This window comes from Leptodactylus fuscus, chromosome 2 (genome assembly GCF_031893055.1).
Source record: "Leptodactylus fuscus isolate aLepFus1 chromosome 2, aLepFus1.hap2, whole genome shotgun sequence".
Classification (NCBI taxonomy): domain Eukaryota; kingdom Metazoa; phylum Chordata; class Amphibia; order Anura; family Leptodactylidae; genus Leptodactylus; species Leptodactylus fuscus.
This window is the reverse complement of record NC_134266.1, coordinates 266,070,733-266,089,954: the sequence shown is the minus strand read 5'-3', so window position 1 is coordinate 266,089,954 and position 19,222 is coordinate 266,070,733. Positions and strand designations below refer to the sequence as shown.

The window sequence follows — 19,222 nt, the reverse complement described above, 5'->3', positions numbered from 1 at the left end:
CGGAAGTGCTGGCTCCAGCGCCAGGGAAATACCGGAGCCTCCGCAAACCCTGGCTACCAAAACCAGCAGCCATACCGGCGCTGGACACAGAGCGGCCCGGGAGCCTCCGCGCAGCACAGCGGAGACCCCGTCCCGTCCTAACACAGGCATTGATTTTCACCTTAGCCCCATCAAATATGCAAAAACAAATAGCGGGCAAAAAGTATTTCCTTATTTCAAAGCAGGCCAAACTGAACCAACCTGCTTCTCTTTCATGTGACCTAGAGGTCTCCTAAAGACGTCCCGTAGATTATAGAGTAGCGGTAATAACACCAGAACCATCATTGTCCTTTATTGTTAATGCATGAATGCAGGAGTTAACTGAAGGGTGAAAAAAAAAAGTCTTTGAAAATTCAGGAGTGAATGGAAAGGGCCTTTCCTGGAAAAAGCAGTAAGGTTATGTTTGGTTGGCTGACATAAATGGAATGCTCTAAGGAGAGTCTCCTCTGATAAGGATTTCCTGGGGTGTGGACATTGCTAAAAACAACAGCCACACTGTGCAAACAGGGGACAAGAAAAGGTGCATCGCACAAAGGGTCCCATTAATCCTGTTCCTGCTTTGTGTCCGCGCCGATTGAAAAGCAACTGCCTGCTATTGTAGAAAATAAGTAGTTGGGGGGCATATATATATATATATATATATATATATATATATATATATATATATATATATGTATGTGGTGGAGAACAGAGTCAACCTACATCAAGAGCGCAGAGACAATTCACTTTCTTTACCGAAAGTCTCTGATCTTCCAAAAAGGTTCTAGCGTTGCTTGAGATCCTTCACCTGAAATATTGTTTAGGGCCTCATTAGAAGGCTACAAAAATTATACGTAGAAAATATGGTACAAAAAAATAACAAGACTCCCAAAAATTTATTTTGGAGTATTGAAAGAATTGACCATTATCATGGTAGATCCATCAACAGACCAGACCTTGGTCTTTGGTGGCCTCCAGATTTTAAGCTAAACCTGTCAATTTCGGTGGGGTTGGCTGGCAATCTAATGGGTATGGGGTTGTCCCAACTCTATCCCAACAGGAGATGTTGAGGGAGAGAAGGATCAGACTGTTGGATTTCAGTAGGCTCAATCTGGGGTTCTCCAGATTTAGGTCAAATATGTAGGATCACATGGTGAGGTAATGCGTATGGGGTTGTCCCAGCTCTAGCCCGACAGCAGATGTTCAAAGATAGATAAGACTTTTGGATTTTAGCTTACTTCGTGTTGAGTTCTCCAGGCTTAAGCAAAAAATGTGACCATCTGATTCCACCAAAATCTACGTGTTTCGCCTAAATCTGGAGAAGCCAAGACTGACCAAGCTGAAATCCAACAGTCTTATCCTTATCTCCCTCGTCATCTGCTCTTCGTGAAGAGATGGGACAACCCCATACACGTTACCTTACCATCCAGTCCCTCCAAAATCTACGCACTTGGCTTAAATCTGGAGAACCCAAGACTGAGCAAGTTGAAATCCAACGGGTTGTCCCAGTTCTGGCCCGACAATAGATGTTGAGGGAAGGAAGGATTGGACCGTTGGACTTCAGCATGCCTAATCTTGGAGGAGATAAAGGAATCCTGCCACAGCTTTTCCTCTTCTTCCCATTCAGAAGACCAACATCCTTGGCCAAGCAGAATATTTATGTATATTGCGGTTAGTTTCAGAAAAGCAAGAATTATTTTTCAACAGATATCACTTAATGGGGTTGTCCAAGGTGAGATATTGATGGCCTATCCTTAGTTTCAAGTTGGTGGGGTCTGGTACCCCCACTATTCAGCTGATATCTGCACAGTGTATGGAGCTAGAGGCTGAGGGCACCATACACTATATAGTGGCCGCGTCGCCCTTTTGCAGTTCAGCTACCGTTTTCTGCCAGGTGCTTACCTGATCGTTGGGGTGTAAGCGGTAGGACACTTCATCACTTTATTATCAAGGTATCCTACTCTTCGTCCAAAACCAAAAACTGATCTAAGGTTGGTTTAGTCCAAAAATATTTGTCCATTAAATAGGGCATTCATTCTTTCATCCATTCAACCCAACCAACCAACCAATTTGATGGTCCTATTTTGGAGCCTAGGACTAAATACAGTCTCTGAACCCTTAGGGCTAGTTCACACGGAGCAAGAGGGGGTGGACTTTGATGCCGAATCCATCTCAAAATCCGCCCGCTCACAATAGAAGTCTATGTAGACCGCTAACATCCTTTTTTCCGTGAGCAGTTTGTTCAGGCGGATTTCGCGGCTGATTCAGCCCCAGTGTCCGCCTCGTGACACCACCTTCCGGACTAGGCCCATTCATTTGGGCCTAATCCAGAGCAGAAAGCCACGACGGAACTAGCCCTTAATAGTTATACCCTTGCCCCCTAGTATCAGATTTTGTAGAGGGTTCGGAAGCCCCAAATCGAATTGTCAGCCAATTGCAAATTTTTGTAAAATGGCTTGGCCCTTGTATGAGGATGTATTCTCCCGGTAAGCAGTCATTTACCACCAGGACTGCGGGGATTGATGTGAGTAGTGGTTTCCCAGTGATTTTAGGCCTGCTGTTACACGCTATAGAACAAAAAGCAAAGCAGGAAGAGTTTGTTTTGTCATGCCGTGTCACACGAGAAAAACAGCCGACTTCATGGGATTTACACAGTGACAATGTTTTTACAAGGACTTCAGCCCGAACCGGTTCAAGACAAAACAACAGTAACCTGACTGCAGACATTTCTCTCCAGTTTGTATAATCCGAACACTCGGGGGGCCGCTCAGTGGGCCCCGTGTCATAGATAGTGACACCTGTTTACAATTGGTGAATTGGAATCGACGCTACTTTACACAGGGCCCGCCATAATCCTCCTGTACACAAGACGTGGTGGTTAGAGAAAAGTGACTCAGCCGCACTGTAATGTATACAGAGGAAGTCCTATGTAAACTGAGTTTATAGAAAGGGAAACGTCTTATCTGGAGGACCTGATGTGTTTGGTAAACTAGTAAACCCTGACTAATTTTCTGTCACTATATACTGCCCAACACCTCTCCACATATCCGTCTAAGATAAGAGATTCCCATCCACAATGATGAAAAACTAGGTAGTATTATAGTAGTTATATTGTTTTACATAGGAGCAGTACTATAGTAGTTATATTCTTGTACATAGGAGTAGTATTATAGTAGTTATATTCTTGTACATAGGAGCAGTATTATAGTAGTTATATTCTTGTACATAGGAGCAGTACTATAGTAGTTATATTCTTGTACATAGGAGCAGTATTATAGTAGTTATATTCTTGTACATAGGAGTAGTATTATAGTAGTTATATTCTTGTACATAGGAGCAGTATTATAGTAGTTATATTCTTGTACATAGGAGCAGTATTATAGTAGTTATATTCTTGTACATAGGAGTAGTATTATAGTAGTTATATTCTTGTACATAGGAGCAGTATTATAGTAGTTATATTCTTGTACATAGGAGTAGTATTATAGTAGTTATATTCTTGTACATAGGAGTAGTATTATAGTAGTTATATTCTTGTACATAGGAGTAGTATTATAGTATTTATATTCTTGTACATAGGGGCAGTATTATAGTAGGTATATTCTTGTACATAGGGGGCAGTATTATAGTAGTTATATTCTTGTACATAGAAGTAGTATTATAGTATTTATATTCTTGTACATAGGGGCAGTATTATAGTAGTTATATTCTTGTACATAGGAGTAGTATTATAGTAGTTATATTCTTGTACATAGGAGGTAGTATTATAGTAGTTACATTCTTGTACATAGGAGCAGTATTATAGTAGTTATATTCTTGTACATAGGAGGTAGTATTATAGTAGTTATATTCTTGTACATCAGAGTAGTAGTATAGTAGTTATATTCTTGTACATAGGAGTAGTATTATAGTAGTTATATTCTTGTACATAGGAGGTAGTATTATAGTAGTTATATTCTTGTACATAGTAGACAGTATTATAGTTGTTATATTCTTGTACATAGGAGTAGTATTATAGTAGTTATATTCTTGTACATAGAAGTAGTATTATAGTATTTATATTCTTGTACATAGGAGTAGTATTATAGTAGTTATATTATTGTACATAGGAGCAGTATTATAGTAGTTATATTCTTGTACATAGGGGGTAGTATTATAGTAGTTATATTCTTGTACATAGGAGTAGTATTATAGTAGTTATATTCTTGTACATAGGAGCAGTATTACAGTAGTTATATTCTTGTACATAGGAGGTAGTATTATAGTAGTTATATTCTTGTACATAGGAGGTAGTATTATAGTAGTTATATTCTTGTACATAGGGGGCAGTATTATAGTAGTTATATTCTTGTACATAGGAGGTAGTATTATAGTAGTTATATTCTTGTACATAGGAGCAGTATTACAGTAGTTATATTCTTGTACATAGGAGGTAGTATTATAGTAGTTATATTCTTGTACATAGGAGGTAGTATTATAGTAGTTATATTCTTGTACATAGGAGCAGTATTATAGTAGTTATATTCTTGTACATAGGAGCAGTATTATAGTAGTTATATTCTTGTACATAGGAGGTAGTATTATAGTAGTTATATTCTTGTACATAGGAGTAGTATTATAGTAGTTATATTCTTATATATAGGAGCAGTATTATAGTAGTTATATTCTTGTACATAGGAGGTAGTATTATAGTAGTTATATTCTTGTACATAGTAGACAGTATTATAGTAGGCTCTCCTTGGGTTTATATTTCCATATTATGTCCCAGATTTCACAGGTCTGGTCAATGCTTTTCCTAACAATTGTGATGAATTCTCTAATGTCATCCACATTGTGTACTCCTGCTAATATCCCTTTGTTATATGAGTCAGCCTCTTGTGTTCAGGACACTGAGTCCTGCTCCATGTATGTTCTCCACGTCCGCTGTGTCACAAGGTAAAAAGAAAAATTAAAAAAATAAACCAAAACATTTTTCACATCTACCTTTTCCTTTGTGTTGGCCTCTGACTTGCAGCTGTATCCTCTCCATCGGCCAAGTCTCCCTTTCTGCTGAAATATCTGCAGGGAAACAAATAGTAATGGGAAAAAAATGAAGCGTCTCAAGCGAAAAGTTTCTCTTAACCCTTTATGTTCGGGCAAACTTTTTCCCATTATTTAAATAAATAAATCAATCAATCACTATATATATATACATACATACACACACACACACACACACACACACACACACACACACACACACACACACACACATATATATATATATATATATATATATATATATATGTTTCCATCTTTAAAGGGATTTTGCAGACTTATCTATCAGTCACTGATCTATCCTCAGGACAGGTTGTCAGTTTAAGATCATGACCCCGGGCCCCCCTGCCAATCAGCTTTACCGGGTTTGGGTATTAGACACCTACATCGCCACCTATTGGTCTAAACAGAAATTAAAATTTTGCCCATAGATGGGTATTGGGACTTGAAAGAGCGTCCCATCTCAGACAGGTTTATTGTGGATAGGGTCATTTAAAAAAAAAAAAAAAAAAAAAAAAAAAATTCCTCAAAGTTGTAAAGTCATTGAAATTTGTGTAAATTTTCTGAAATGTGATAATAATTTCCTAAATGTTTTTTCTAAGCACCTCCACTTGTGTGATTCTTTTTTAGGAGAGGATTACTGACGATTTACATGGCCAACCAGGTAAGAAGATCATTGACATGGTCACTAACTTATCCATAACCTTTGCTTAAATCAGTAGTACAGATGATGCTAAGAAACTTTGTCTTGTTAGTGAATAATGCTTCTTTCTCCACTCATCTTGATTTGTTACTGACAATCACTCTGAAATCTCTGCTGACTCCAATTTGCTATAGGAGGACAGGACTACAGCTCTCAGAAGCAGGGCATTAAGGGTTGGCTTTCCCGGTATGCACTCCGGTGCTGCCTCTATATTTGGCACTGATATCTCCCCACTGTCAGAGAGTTGAACCTTACAGCCTAGAGTCTTTGCAGGGCTGGGAGGAACGCCTACCCTCAACAGTTCTCTTCCATAGTCTTGTTAGTTTTGGCACCAATATCTCCTGCACTGGGGTGCATGCTGGGAAAAACAAACAAGCCAAAAAAAACCCCCAAAACATACTATTGAAGACAACCCAAGTTTCTATCTTAGCCCAAATGCTTTACTTACACTATTACTGGTCACTACTTCTATATCATGTTCTATATGACCCTCATGAAGCTTCTGAGTGAGAGAATCATGGAGCAGATTCTCCTCTGCTTACTGTGCACTGTCTATGGGAGACAACTTAGCATCTAATCTCCACCCATAAGCTCAGGGAGAACGGAGAATTAGAGAGAGAGCCTGCAGAGAGAAAAACTGCTAAAAACGACGAATCTAAGGCCGGGTTCACACGGAGTGTTTTGGTTCGTAATGTGGAACATAGACGCCGCGGGAGCTTTTGCAGGCCGTATACGCTCCCATTGTTTTCAATGGGAGCCGGTACCGTATATGTGGCGCTATTTTGTGGCCGCCGCAAAATCACGGCCGCAATATAGCGCCGCGTATACGGTACCGCGGCGTCTATGTTCCACATTACGAACCAATACACTCTGTGTGAACCCAGCCTAAGTCATATAGTAGTGGATGGATATAATGTTTTTACTCTTGAACACGCACCGTACTATTGAAAAGAAAGGTTTGGTAATCTTTAAAAAAAAAAATTGTATTTTGAGGAGTTTGTTCTTACTGTTTTGTCTTGTTGTATTTTTAGTCTTTTTTGTATATTTTGGAGTCTATCATAATTCATCATGTTTAGTGGTATTAAAGGAATGTGTCACCCTTTATGTATTTAGAGAAAACCCCTACATAATTGGCAAGTAGCAGTCTATTCATAGGCTTGGTGGTCAGAGTGAAAATTGCAGGATTAAGTAAAATATAGCTTTTTTAAAAAAAAATATTGAAGAATTCTTTAAAAAATTGCGATTAACATAAAACTTGGTTTAAAAAAAATAGTCCATTTCTGGCAACACATTCCCTATAATAGTTTCTATGCTGTCTGTCCGTCTGTCTAGGTGTTGTATGTGAATGCGGCAGTCACTCGTCCAGACAGTGACCCTCACACGTGTGAGGTCTGTGAGAGAAGGGACGTTGTGTCTCGCTATAGACACGGGCCGAGGTGCAAACATGTAAAAATACAAACTGTTTTGACAGCGACGCCTGCCAAGAGTTTTTCCGTCGAAGACAAGTAAACCTATGTGAAATCATAAAATAATTTGGCGCTGCGTGCAGAGTCATCGCTCATCATGTAGAAGGAATTAAAGGGGTGAGTCCACTGTGGACAATGCCTTTTAGTTAGAAGGATCTGCTAATTACAAACACTTTATAAACCCAAGCAATGCCCTGTAATATGTGGCCGATAGGGTTTAATTTCCCTGCAGCGCCACCACAGGAGAACTGAAGCATTACAAAGTCACTGTAGTAGGGGTTATCCTTAAGATAGGTCATCTGTTGAACATCCTTGGGGGTCCCACATTAGGGGCCGGGCTCATACAATGCAATGAAGGTCTGCCGACCCCCGGACGTTGCGTCTCTTAGTGTCTGCTTGGAAATGACAGAATTTCACTACACTCTAAGGGTAAGTTCACACAGGGATTTTTGGATTGGATTTTGAGGCGGAGGCCGCCTCAGAATTCGGTCCAATAAACGGCTACCTCAACTGCACCGGCATCCAGTCGCGGCATTCCACTCTGGATTAGGTCCAAATGAATGGGCCTAATCGAGAGGGGAATGTTGTGCCGTGGCGGATTCAGCCGTGCAATCCGCGACAAGAATGGTCATGTCGCTTGTTTTTTCCGCTAAAAAGAAGCGAGCGGATCCCATTGAAGTCAATGGGAGCCGGTTTTGGCAGCGGATTTTGAGGCGGATTCCGCGTCAATATCCACTGCCAAAAATCCCCTGTGTGAACTTACCCTATTAATAAGTGGCAGTTCCAACAGTCGGACCCCACCAATAATGAAATTGTATAATTCTAGTTTGTGGGTATTCCCTCATTTTTTTCCCTGTATCCACATACAGTACCGTGCAAAAGTCTTAGACAGGGGTGGAAAGAATGCTGCAAAGTAAGAGAACTTTCAGATTCAGAAGGGTTAGTTCCCCGAAATGTTGGGGATTCATCACCCATTCACCGAAAGTGGAATTATTTTACTGTGGGGTTTCTTCAGACCCCAGAGGATAAGACGTGGAGGCCCAAGGAAGGTGTGAAAATAAAAACATTTATACTCCTCTTCTGTTACCTTTTCCGGGCCTCTTCCCGGGGTCCATGGCTCTCTCCGAGTGTTCTTCTGGTGACCTCATGCCCCCGTGGTCACCGCTGAGGCCCAATCAGTCACATGGGGCGCGTCGACATCATGACATCACCAGAAGAGGACCCGAAGATGCCGAGAGAAGGCCCACAAGAGGTCAGGGAGGGGAGTATGAATGTTTTTTTTTATTTTTTACACCCCCTGGGCCTCCACCTATTCTATGACGAGACCCCACAGTATAATAATATCTCTTCTGCTAGTTCGACCCAAATCTTTAGCGCTTCTCTCATCCTTATCAGGCGGGCGCAGCTCATGTTGGGCCGTACTCGTCGCCATTTGGACAGACTCTGAATCCAGTATCCTTTCTTATTTAGTGGCCCCCTCCCCAAAACCACCGGCTCTGGTTCATCCGAGGTTAATGTTTCCATTCATATATCCTGAAAATATGTAATGGTCAGGAAATGAGCGGAGCGGCCAGGCCATGGCAACATCATTCAGGCTTGTCACGACCTATATGTAACAATGGAGTCCAAATCTGACATGAAGACTTGGTTGTGCGACCATTTGCATCTGTTTCCTGCTTTACAAGTCTCTTATCAGGGCTCCGAGTCGCTTCTTCCTGAGGGTAAATAGAGGAAAGTGCTCTCAGATTGTTCTCCTGTCCTGGGACATTCACATGTACGGTGGGTGCTCGTGGCGGAGGACCCTGCGTGTGACCCGTGACTGAAGGAGGAAATGGAGAGTGGGACGTATACAAATCTCTGGTCACATCTGTATGGTGGCGACATTCATAGAAGAAGACACACTGCCAAGTCTGGGAATGCCGGCGACATCAAACTGAGTCTGTTGGGTTCTGCGATATCATATTACATCATAGTACACACCTCAGCTGCTACAGAACCTCATAATACACCTCAGCTGCTGCAGAACATCATAACACACAGCTCAGCTGCTGCAGAACATCATAATACACACCTCAGCTGCTGCAGAACATCATAATACACACCTCAGCTGCTGCAGAACATCATAATACACCTCAGCTGCTGCAGAACCTCATAATACACCTCAGCTGCTGCAGAACATCATTATACACCTCAGCTGCAGCAGAACCTCATAATACACCTCAGCTGCTGCAGAACATCATAACACACAGCTCAGCTGGTGCAGAACATCATAATACACACCTCAGCTGCTGCAGAACCTCATAATACACACCTCAACTGCTGCAGAACCTCATAATACACACCTCAGCTGCTGCAGAACCTCATAATACACCTCAGCTGCTGCAGAACCTCATAATACACCTCAGCTGCTGCAGAACATCATTATACACCTCAGCTGCAGCAGAACCTCATAATACACCTCAGCTGCTGCAGAACATCATAATACACACCTCAACTGCTGCAGAACCTCATAATACACACCTCAGCTGCTTCAGAATATCGTAATACACACCTCAGCTGCTGCAGAACATCATAATACACACCTCAACTGCTGCAGAACATCATAATACACACCTCAGCAGCTGCAGAACCTCATAATACACACCTCAGCTGCTGCAGAACATCATAATACACACCTCAGCTGCTGCAGAACCTCATAATACACACCTCAGCTGCTGCAGTACATCATAATACACACCTCAGCTGCTGCAGAACCTCATAATACACACCTCAGCTGGTGCAGAACATCATAATACACACCTCAGCTGCTGCAGAACCTCATAATACACACCTCAGCTGCTGCAGAACCTCATAATACACATCTCAGCTGCTTCAGAATATCGTAATACACACCTCAGCTGCTGCAGAACATCATAATACACACCTCAGCTGCTGCAGAACCTCATAATACACAGCTCAGCTGCTGCAGAACATCATAATACACACCTCAGCTGCTGCAGAACCCCATAATACACACCTCAGCTGCTGCAGAACATCATAATACACACCTCAGCTGCTGCAGAACCTCATAATACACACCTCAGCTGCTGCAGAACCTCATAATACACACCTCAGCGGCTGCAGAACATCATAATATACACCTCAGCTGCTGCAGAACATCATAATACACACCTCAGCTGCTGCAGAACATCGTAATACACATCTCAGCTGCTGCAGAACTTCATAATACACCTCAGCTGCTGCAGAACCTCATAATACACCTCAGCTGCTGCAGAACATCATAATACACACCTCAGCTGCTTCAGAACCTCATAATACACAGCTCAGCTGCTGCAGAACCTCATAACACACACCTCAGCTGCTGCAGAACCTCATAATACACATCTCAGCTGCTGCAGAACATCATAATACACAGCTCAGCTGCTGCAGAACATCATAATACACACCTCAGCTGCTGCAGAATATCATAGTACACAGCTCAGCTGCTGCAGAACATCATAATACACAGCTCAGCTGCTGCAGAACCTCATAATCCAAACCTCAGCTGCTGCAGAACATCATAATAACAACCCAGTTTATACAGCAATGCCCATAGCCACTGCAGACCCCCAGCACACCCTGAGCTGCCATATATATATATATATATACACACAGTACTGTACTATATTAGGGGCGTCTTTGTCCTATTCCACTACTGTATTAGTAATGTCACTTTCCTCTCCATCCGTGACCATTTACTATCCAGAAGAGCTCACAATCTACTTCTGATCGCTTTTCCATTGGGTTATTTCTCAGCTTCGGGGTCAGATGGGCCTTGAATAACTTTGGCTAGTTTGAGCGTGAGCCCATAGGTCAATGTCATTACCAAGGCCATAAATCATGGCCATGACATATCTTCCAATAGGAGACCCTGTGGGTGTGGACGTTGTTAGGGTCCCTCTCCTTGTAACCAGTACAATGGGGGGGTCCCAGTGGCGGTATTTTGTGGTTTGACATGGCTAATTGGTTTTGGCATGCTAGCCCCAGGAAACCTCATCCATCACTCCAGAGCAGGAAGCTTGGCAGAAGTCAGAGAAAACATTCAGGACTTTGTTTCTTGCTGCCGTACCATTCACATCTCCCTGACCCATCAAGGCTCCTCTAGGTTTACTTGACCCCTTCAGTGCCGTTGGGCGAGGCCCACTACCCCGTCATCTGGGCCCGCAACTTCTATGGTTGCTTTATGTCTGAACCCAACAAAGGTAGATGCTCTTTCTTAAAGGTGTGTATACTTTTGCAACCTCTTTGCTTGTAACATGTAGCATGTAACATGCAAAATAAAGCTACTTTACCGTTTTTTGTTTGCAACTCCTATTCAGAATTATGTTCCTCTATTACAAAATACAAGCAAACCTTGTGTAGTCTGGTCCGGTAGTCAAATCTCCGCCCCCTTCTTTTTCCTAACCTACCGAATACGGCATTGTACCCTAAAAATAACCATTATAGGATAGACAATATGGTAATATGGGAAAGCAAAGACAATGACCATATAGTATCCAGTATAGGAATATGTGGCGCAAAGGGGTGGAACACAATAGGAAGGAGAAGAGCAGGGCGGGGAGTGTTCATGGGAAGGGGAAGAAACTGACTGGCAGGGTGGGGGGGCGGCACCCACAAGTCCCCAAACCAGATTGGGTTTTTTCATTCAAATCATAGACCCTTAAATTTTTCAGACCCCTGACCATAAACTTCCAATTTTGCAAAAAAAAAAAAAAAATATACTATAGTAATGTACTGTGACATCACTCTGTGTATTATCCTGTACTGTGACATCACTGTGTGTATTATCTCTGTACTGTGACATCACTGTGTGTATTATCTCTGTACTGTGACATCACTGTGTGTATTATCCTGTACTGTGACATCACTGTGTGTATTATCCTGTACTGTGACATCACTGTGTGTATTATCTCTGTACTGTGACATCACTGTGTGTATTATCTCTGTACTGTGACATCACTGTGTGTATTATCCCTGTACTGTGACATCACTGTGTGTATTATCCCTGTACTGTGACATCACTGTGTGTATTATCCATGTACTGTGACATCACTGTGTGTATTATCTCTGTACTGTGACATCACTGTGTGTATTATCTCTGTACTGTGACATCACTGTGTGTATTATCCCTGTACTGTGACATCACTGTGTGTATTATCTCTGTACTGTGACATCACTGTGTGTATTATCTCTGTACTGTGACATCACTGTGTGTATTATCCCTGTACTGTGACATCACTGTGTGTATTATCCCTGTACTGTGACATCACTGTGTGTATTATCTCTGTACTGTGACATCAGTGTGTGTATTATCCTGTACTGTGACATCACTGTGTGTATTATCTCTGTACTGTGACATCACTGTGTGTATTATCCTGTACTGTGACATCACTGTGTGTATTATCCTGTACTGTGACATCACTGTGTGTATTATCCTGTACTGTGACATCACTGTGTGTATTATCTCTGTACTGTGACATCACTGTGTGTATTATCCTGTACTGTGACATCACTGTGTGTATTATCTCTGTACTGTGACATCACTGTGTGTATTATCCCTGTACTGTGACATCACTGTGTGTATTATCTCTGTACTGTGACATCACTCTGTGTATTATCCCTTTACTGTGACATCACTGTGTGTATTATCTCTGTACTGTGACATCACTGTGTGTATTATCCCTGTACTGTGACATCACTGTGTGTATTATCCCTGTACTGTGACATCACTGTGTGTATTATCCCTGTACTGTGACATCACTGTGTGTATTATCTCTGTACTGTGTCATCAGTGTGTGTATTATCTCTGTACTGTGACATCACTGTGTATTATCCCTGTACTGTGACATCACTGTGTGTATTATCCCTGTACTGTGACATCACTGTGTGTATTATCCTGTACTGTGACATCACTGTGTGTATTATCCTGTACTGTGACATCACTGTGTGTATTATCCCTGTACTGTGACATCACTGTGTGTATTATCCCTGTACTGTGACATCACTGTGTGTATTATCCCTGTACTGTGACATCACTGAGTGTATTATCCCTGTACTGTGACATCACTGTGTGTATTATCCCTGTACTGTGACATCACTGTGTGTATTATCCCTGTACTGTGACATCACTTGGTGTATTATCCTGTACTGTGACATCACTGTGTATTATCTCTGTACTGTGACATCACTGTGTGTATTATCCCTGTACTGTGACATCACTGAGTGTATTATCCCTGTACTGTGACATCACTGTGTGTATTATCCCTGTACTGTGACATCACTGAGTGTATTATCCCTGTACTGTGACATCACTGTGTGTATTATCCCTGTACTGTGACATCACTGAGTGTATTATCCCTGTACTGTGACATCACTGTGTGTATTATCCCTGTACTGTGACATCACTGTGTGTATTATCCCTGTACTGTGACATCACTTGGTGTATTATCCTGTACTGTGACATCACTGTGTATTATCTCTGTACTGTGACATCACTGTGTGTATTATCCCTGTACTGTGACATCACTGTGTGTATTATCTCTGTACTGTGACATCACTGTGTGTATTATCCTGTACTGTGACATCACTGTGTGTATTATCCTGTACTGTGACATCACTGTGTGTATTATCTCTGTACTGTGACATCACTGTGTGTATTATGCCTGTACTGTGACATCACTGTGTGTATTATCCTGTACTGTGACATCACTGTGTGTATTATCTCTGTACTGTGACATCACTGTGTGTATTATGCCTGTACTGTGACATCACTGTGTGTATTATCCTGTACTGTGACATCACTGTGTGTATTATGCCTGTACTGTGACATCACTGTGTGTATTATGCCTGTACTGTGACATCACTGTGTGTATTATGCCTGTACTGTGACATCACTGTGTGTATTATCCTGTACTGTGACATCACTGTGTGTATTATGCCTGTACTGTGACATCACTGTGTGTATTATGCCTGTACTGTGACATCACTGTGTATATTATCCCTGTACTGTGACATCACTGTGTGTATTATCCTGTACTGTGACATCACTGTGTATTATCCCTGTACTGTGACATCACTGTGTGTATTATCTCTGTACTGTGACATCACTGTGTGTATTATCCCTGTACTGTGACATCACTGTGTGTATTATCCTGTACTGTGACATCACTGTGTGTATTATCCTGTACTGTGACATCACTGTGTGTATTATCTCTGTCCTGTGACATCACTGTGTGTATTATCCTGTACTGTGACATCACTGTGTGTATTATCCCTGTACTATAAAATACCTTTATGTAAAGGAGGCCAAAACAATTGTACGGTTTTCAAGTTCTGAACTAGTTGCTTATGGTGTGTGTGGTAGTCGGCCGCATTGCCAGTTTTGCTGCGGAGCCCCATCATGGACTGTTATGCCCCTGATGGGTATGGATGTATATTACTATGACTACTATACTATATTACTATATTACTATACTATTACTATATTTCTGTGACTGTATCTACTATAATTACTGACAGAAAGCAATGTAACTTCTGAGTCTTTCAATGGTTTCCGGTTATCACTTTGGATGTAGAGTCCCATAGGCAAACATCAATGACCAATTCGGGGACAACCTGTTGTCCTTCAGAGGTTTCTCATATTTAACTTTTTGTCTACAAATATTCTTTAGCTTGGCCATAAAGGCAGACAAGGTATTTGGGTCAGATGGTAGCTATGCCGATGTCCAGCAGAAAGGAAAGTATGTCAATAAAAGTCCTTCGGGGCCCCCCCTGTACCCTACAAGCTCTAAAGCAAATTTAACTTGGACATATCTGTCTTCCATCACAATGGCCCATTTGCTTGTAAAACCGTCTTTGTCTGGTGCCCCCGGCGCAGATGACCTCAGGAGGTGGCATGTCACCCTGCTTCTTCTCTCCCAGACGCCTTGTTATTCCAGTCCTAAAGCACACATTAATATTAGACGGCCCACAAACAAGCCTCCGTGAACATTAATATTTTCGGGGGAAAGATCCCCTGGTACAGAGCGGCGATTCATAGGACGTGAATTATTGTCCGAGACGGCAGACACTTGTCCCATTCCTCCGCTACTGTTTGTATGACACGGGGACAAAGGATAGCCGCTCTCTATACATTTAGTGTGCCGTGGCCCTCAATACAGATCATTAGGATTCCATATGTGGACAAAGCCGCCATTGTCTGCTGCGGAGAATGGGAATGTTATGAGCCTTTTGATTGATCCTCCATAGGATTGTAACAAACCTTCCATTATTTCGACACTGACCACTTTTGAAGCTTGATCCCTCTGATTGATTGGGTGGGTGGTCTGCCCCCGGGGACAGCAGGTACTACAATTGCCTGACTCATTTAATAGCCATTAGCCTAGTGAGGAAGAAAGTTGAGACGGCTCCACTTAACATTGAAACTCACCAACTTTTTCTAATGTGGTCATTGCATTCTGTTTCCAGCCAGTCACTCACCGTTTCATGTAGGGTCGTTTCTTATCAGGATGCTGTTTGTTTCTCAAAAGTTCAATCAATCCCTTAAACCAATGGTTCCAAAACTTTCTAAAAGCAGGACCCCATTTCCAACGAGACCTTAGTTTTGGACCATACTTGGTCCCATTTGATAAAAAGTCAGCTATGTTCAGCCTCTGTCATGCTTCTCAGCTTCATACCAGCTCAGGTCTGATCATTCTTCCTTCAGACATGCCTATTCTAGACATCACTTGAGTTCACCACTTGTGCAAAGGAACATGGGAATAATTTGCAAATCTGTCTTCCATGATGTAATTAGGTAGTCAGTGCCTCAGTCATGCAGCCCAATAAAGGGCGCTCACTGAGGATGTGCAAATCTGGCTTCTATGATGTAATTAGGCAGTCAGTGCCTCAGTCATGCAGCCCAATAGAGGGCGCTCCCTTTAACATCATGCCCGACCTTCCCAGAGGCCTTTGTTGCAATGCAATGATGTGGGATTTTACCAAGTACAGTCTCTCAGCCGAGGACAGCTGTTTCGATCTCATTGCATCTCTTCAGCCTGGCGCAGAGAAGACTGACTTGGCAGAGGTGAGAGGCTTCTAGACAGGGTTAGGGGGATATCGTCACTGCTTAGGGAGAGACCACCATTTAGGTGTGTGGAGTCTTATTAAGCCATTTACGCACCACTTGTGCAAAGGAACATGGGAAGAATATGCAAATCTGTCTTCCATGATGTAATTAGGAAGTCAGTGCCTCAGTCATGCAGCCCAATAGAGGGCGTTCCCTGAGGATATGCAAATCTGTCTTCCATGAGGGAGCGCCCTCTATTGGGCTGCATGACTGAGGCACTGACTTCCTAATTACATCATGGAAGACAGATTTGCATTTTCTTCCCATGCTCTTTTACATCTACGTTTCCCTCCACACACTCAGCTCTGATTAATCCTCATATCCCCCCACACACTAATCTCTGCTATTTCCACAACCCAACACATTCAGCTTTGATATTTGCATATTCTCCCCACATACGAAGTTCTGCTATTTCCATCTCCGCCACTTACCCAGCCGTGCTAAGTGCTATTTGCCAGTCGTTCAAAAAGTATCTTCTGCACCAGCTCTGAAATGTTTTTTAAAGTGTTTATTTTTGCATTTTTAATACAATAAGATTGAACATTACCTGCACAGCTCTTATACGGTGCTGCATCGTATTTTTGCGTGGTGGAGCTCGCCGTCCTCATTGGCCAGGTTTCTCCTCTTTCTATTGCACAGCTGTTTTTCAGCTTTTGTTCGCCCCATATCATTTTTTCGTACAATCGAGCACCATCTCTTGGGATGGCGTCTGAATCAGAACCTCGAAGTACAGACAGGACCCTGATTTATTTTCTCCTTGCCGTTCGGAGTGACATTCGAGTGGGACTTGAAAGGAAAAACAGGCGCTGACCCCGCGACGTGTTCATGTTATTCTTCCCACTGACTATAAAATCTCCCAACTTCATTTTTATTAGGAGAAATTCCAACAATGAAATGACTCCTTGAACTCGCAGGGGCCAAAGGGCTGATGCAATTGGATCGCTTTGTCAGGTCCCTAAGCTGACTGGGGCAGTAATGATCAGAGGAGACGGCTCTCTGGAAATCTTGGGTTTGCCATTCTTCTTCGTATGTGGAAGTCACAAGGGAGTCGAGGTTTAGAAGGATATAGTCTGGGCGACACTTTTTAAAAAATTTTTTTTGAAAATGATAGAAACTTTTGTTTCAAAAAGTTCGGCAACGCTTCATAGATGTCCCGAAGGTGGAAGAAAGTTGTTAGAAAATGTTTTTAAGAATTTTTTTACTGGACTCGTATTTGACGGCGAGGGCTTGGAGTACGGGGAGGTGTCCTACAACTCTCTTTAAGGAGATGAAGGAGATAAACAGTTGGTTTCTTGGATCTGGTTGTCCTGTGACAATTTGGTCCACCTTCTTGAGACCTTCACGAGGTTGAGATGTTTATTTTGAATTAAAAAACATGGAATTGGGTGTGTCACAAATAGTCCTTTAGTTATGAGAGCTCCATGGGATCTGATCTTATAAGAGGCATAAAGTCTTTGCATATTTTCATTGCGTTTTCTTGAGCCAAAGCCAGGAGTGGATTGAGCAGTAGGTACTGCGCATGCTCGCGCGCCATTTTCTTGTAGAGGACTGCACAACCGTACTGCGCATGCGCAGCATGCTCGCTTAGTTCTCAGGGGGACTGAGCTACTGAGAAGTACACGAGCGTGCTGCACATGCGCAGTACAGTCGCGCAGCTCTCTAAAAGAAAATGGCGTGCGAGCATGTGCAAGCGCTACTGCGCATGCACGAGATTTCAATTCCCTACGTTTGAGAAGACAGACGCTGGAGGCGTTTACTAGCAGGGAGGAGGAGGATTAATTAGAGCACAAGCAGCAGAGGTGGGCGGTAGCAAGGTATGACGCTGGGGGAGCACGGAGGCTTAGGGGAACACCCAGGTGCACAGAGGGGCTCATTTGCATAATGGTAAAAAAATCGAGGTGAGGGGGTCTTTGAAAAAACGATTAGCAGCAACTGAATAGCCTTTTTATAGGCTATTTAGGCATATGAATATCTCAAATGGCCAAATTCTATTGATAGAGCCCCTTTAACAAAAAGCGATCAAATCAATAGACATTCCCCGAGATGATATAACTAAAAAGTACACCTGGTCCCGCAACAAAAGCCGCCATATGCATCCCCATACACGGCAATATAAAAAAGTTACAGGTGTCAGAACTGGGTGACTTTAAGAAAAAAAAGTTTTGGATTTTTGTTAACAGGCTTATACTCGAGTATAAGCCGAATTTTTAAGCACTGTTCTTGTGCTGAAAAAGCCCCCCTCGGTTTATACTCGAGTCAAGCAAAAAATAAAATAAAATAGGGTATCTGCAGTGCTCCTGTTCCGTCAGGAAGGGATTAATAGGAGCACTGCAGATTTCCTATATTCAGCCAGGCTGAATTCCACGTGGGGGAAAAAAACCCAGTCCTCAAGCTCAGGGAAGGGGCAGACAGACAACCAAAACACCCCCTCCCCTCCCCAACATCTACTGCACCCAAAAACCATTTTAATTTTTGAAATTTTCCAGTAGCTGCTGCATCCCCCCCCCCCACCCCCCCCACCCCCCCCCCCAACCCCCTGGCTTATACTCGAGTCAATAAGTTTCCAGTTTTTTTGTGGTAAAATTAGGGGGGTCGGCTTATACTCGGGTCGGCTTATACTCGAGTATATACGGTATATAAATTTGGTATCCCCGGAATCGTAACGAAACATAGAATACAGGCGACAGATCACTTTGGCTGCAGAGCGAAGGCCATAAAGACAAAGCCCCGTAAGAAAGTTGCAAAAATGCAGTTTTTCTCCAATTCCACCCCATTCTGAAATTTTTCCAACTTCCCAGTACATTGTACAGAATATCAAATGGTCCCCTTAGGAAGAACGATTTGTCCTGCAAA

The 19,222-nt window shown here is 42.5% G+C and overlaps 1 protein-coding gene across 2 annotated transcripts in view; it reads left to right on the top strand.

Moving 5' to 3' along the window:
- The window catches only part of TMEM135 (transmembrane protein 135), a 229,310-nt gene that overhangs the window by 60,581 nt on the left and 149,507 nt on the right, over positions 1-19,222 (top strand). For both annotated transcript variants that reach the window (XR_012715121.1, XM_075266218.1), the window contains exon 4: positions 5,686-5,719. Coding sequence is in view for 1 of the 2 variants with exons in the window: in XM_075266218.1 (XP_075122319.1) it covers positions 5,686-5,719 (34 nt within the window). In the remaining variant the exon portion in view is untranslated. The remainder of the gene's footprint in view (positions 1-5,685; positions 5,720-19,222) is intronic.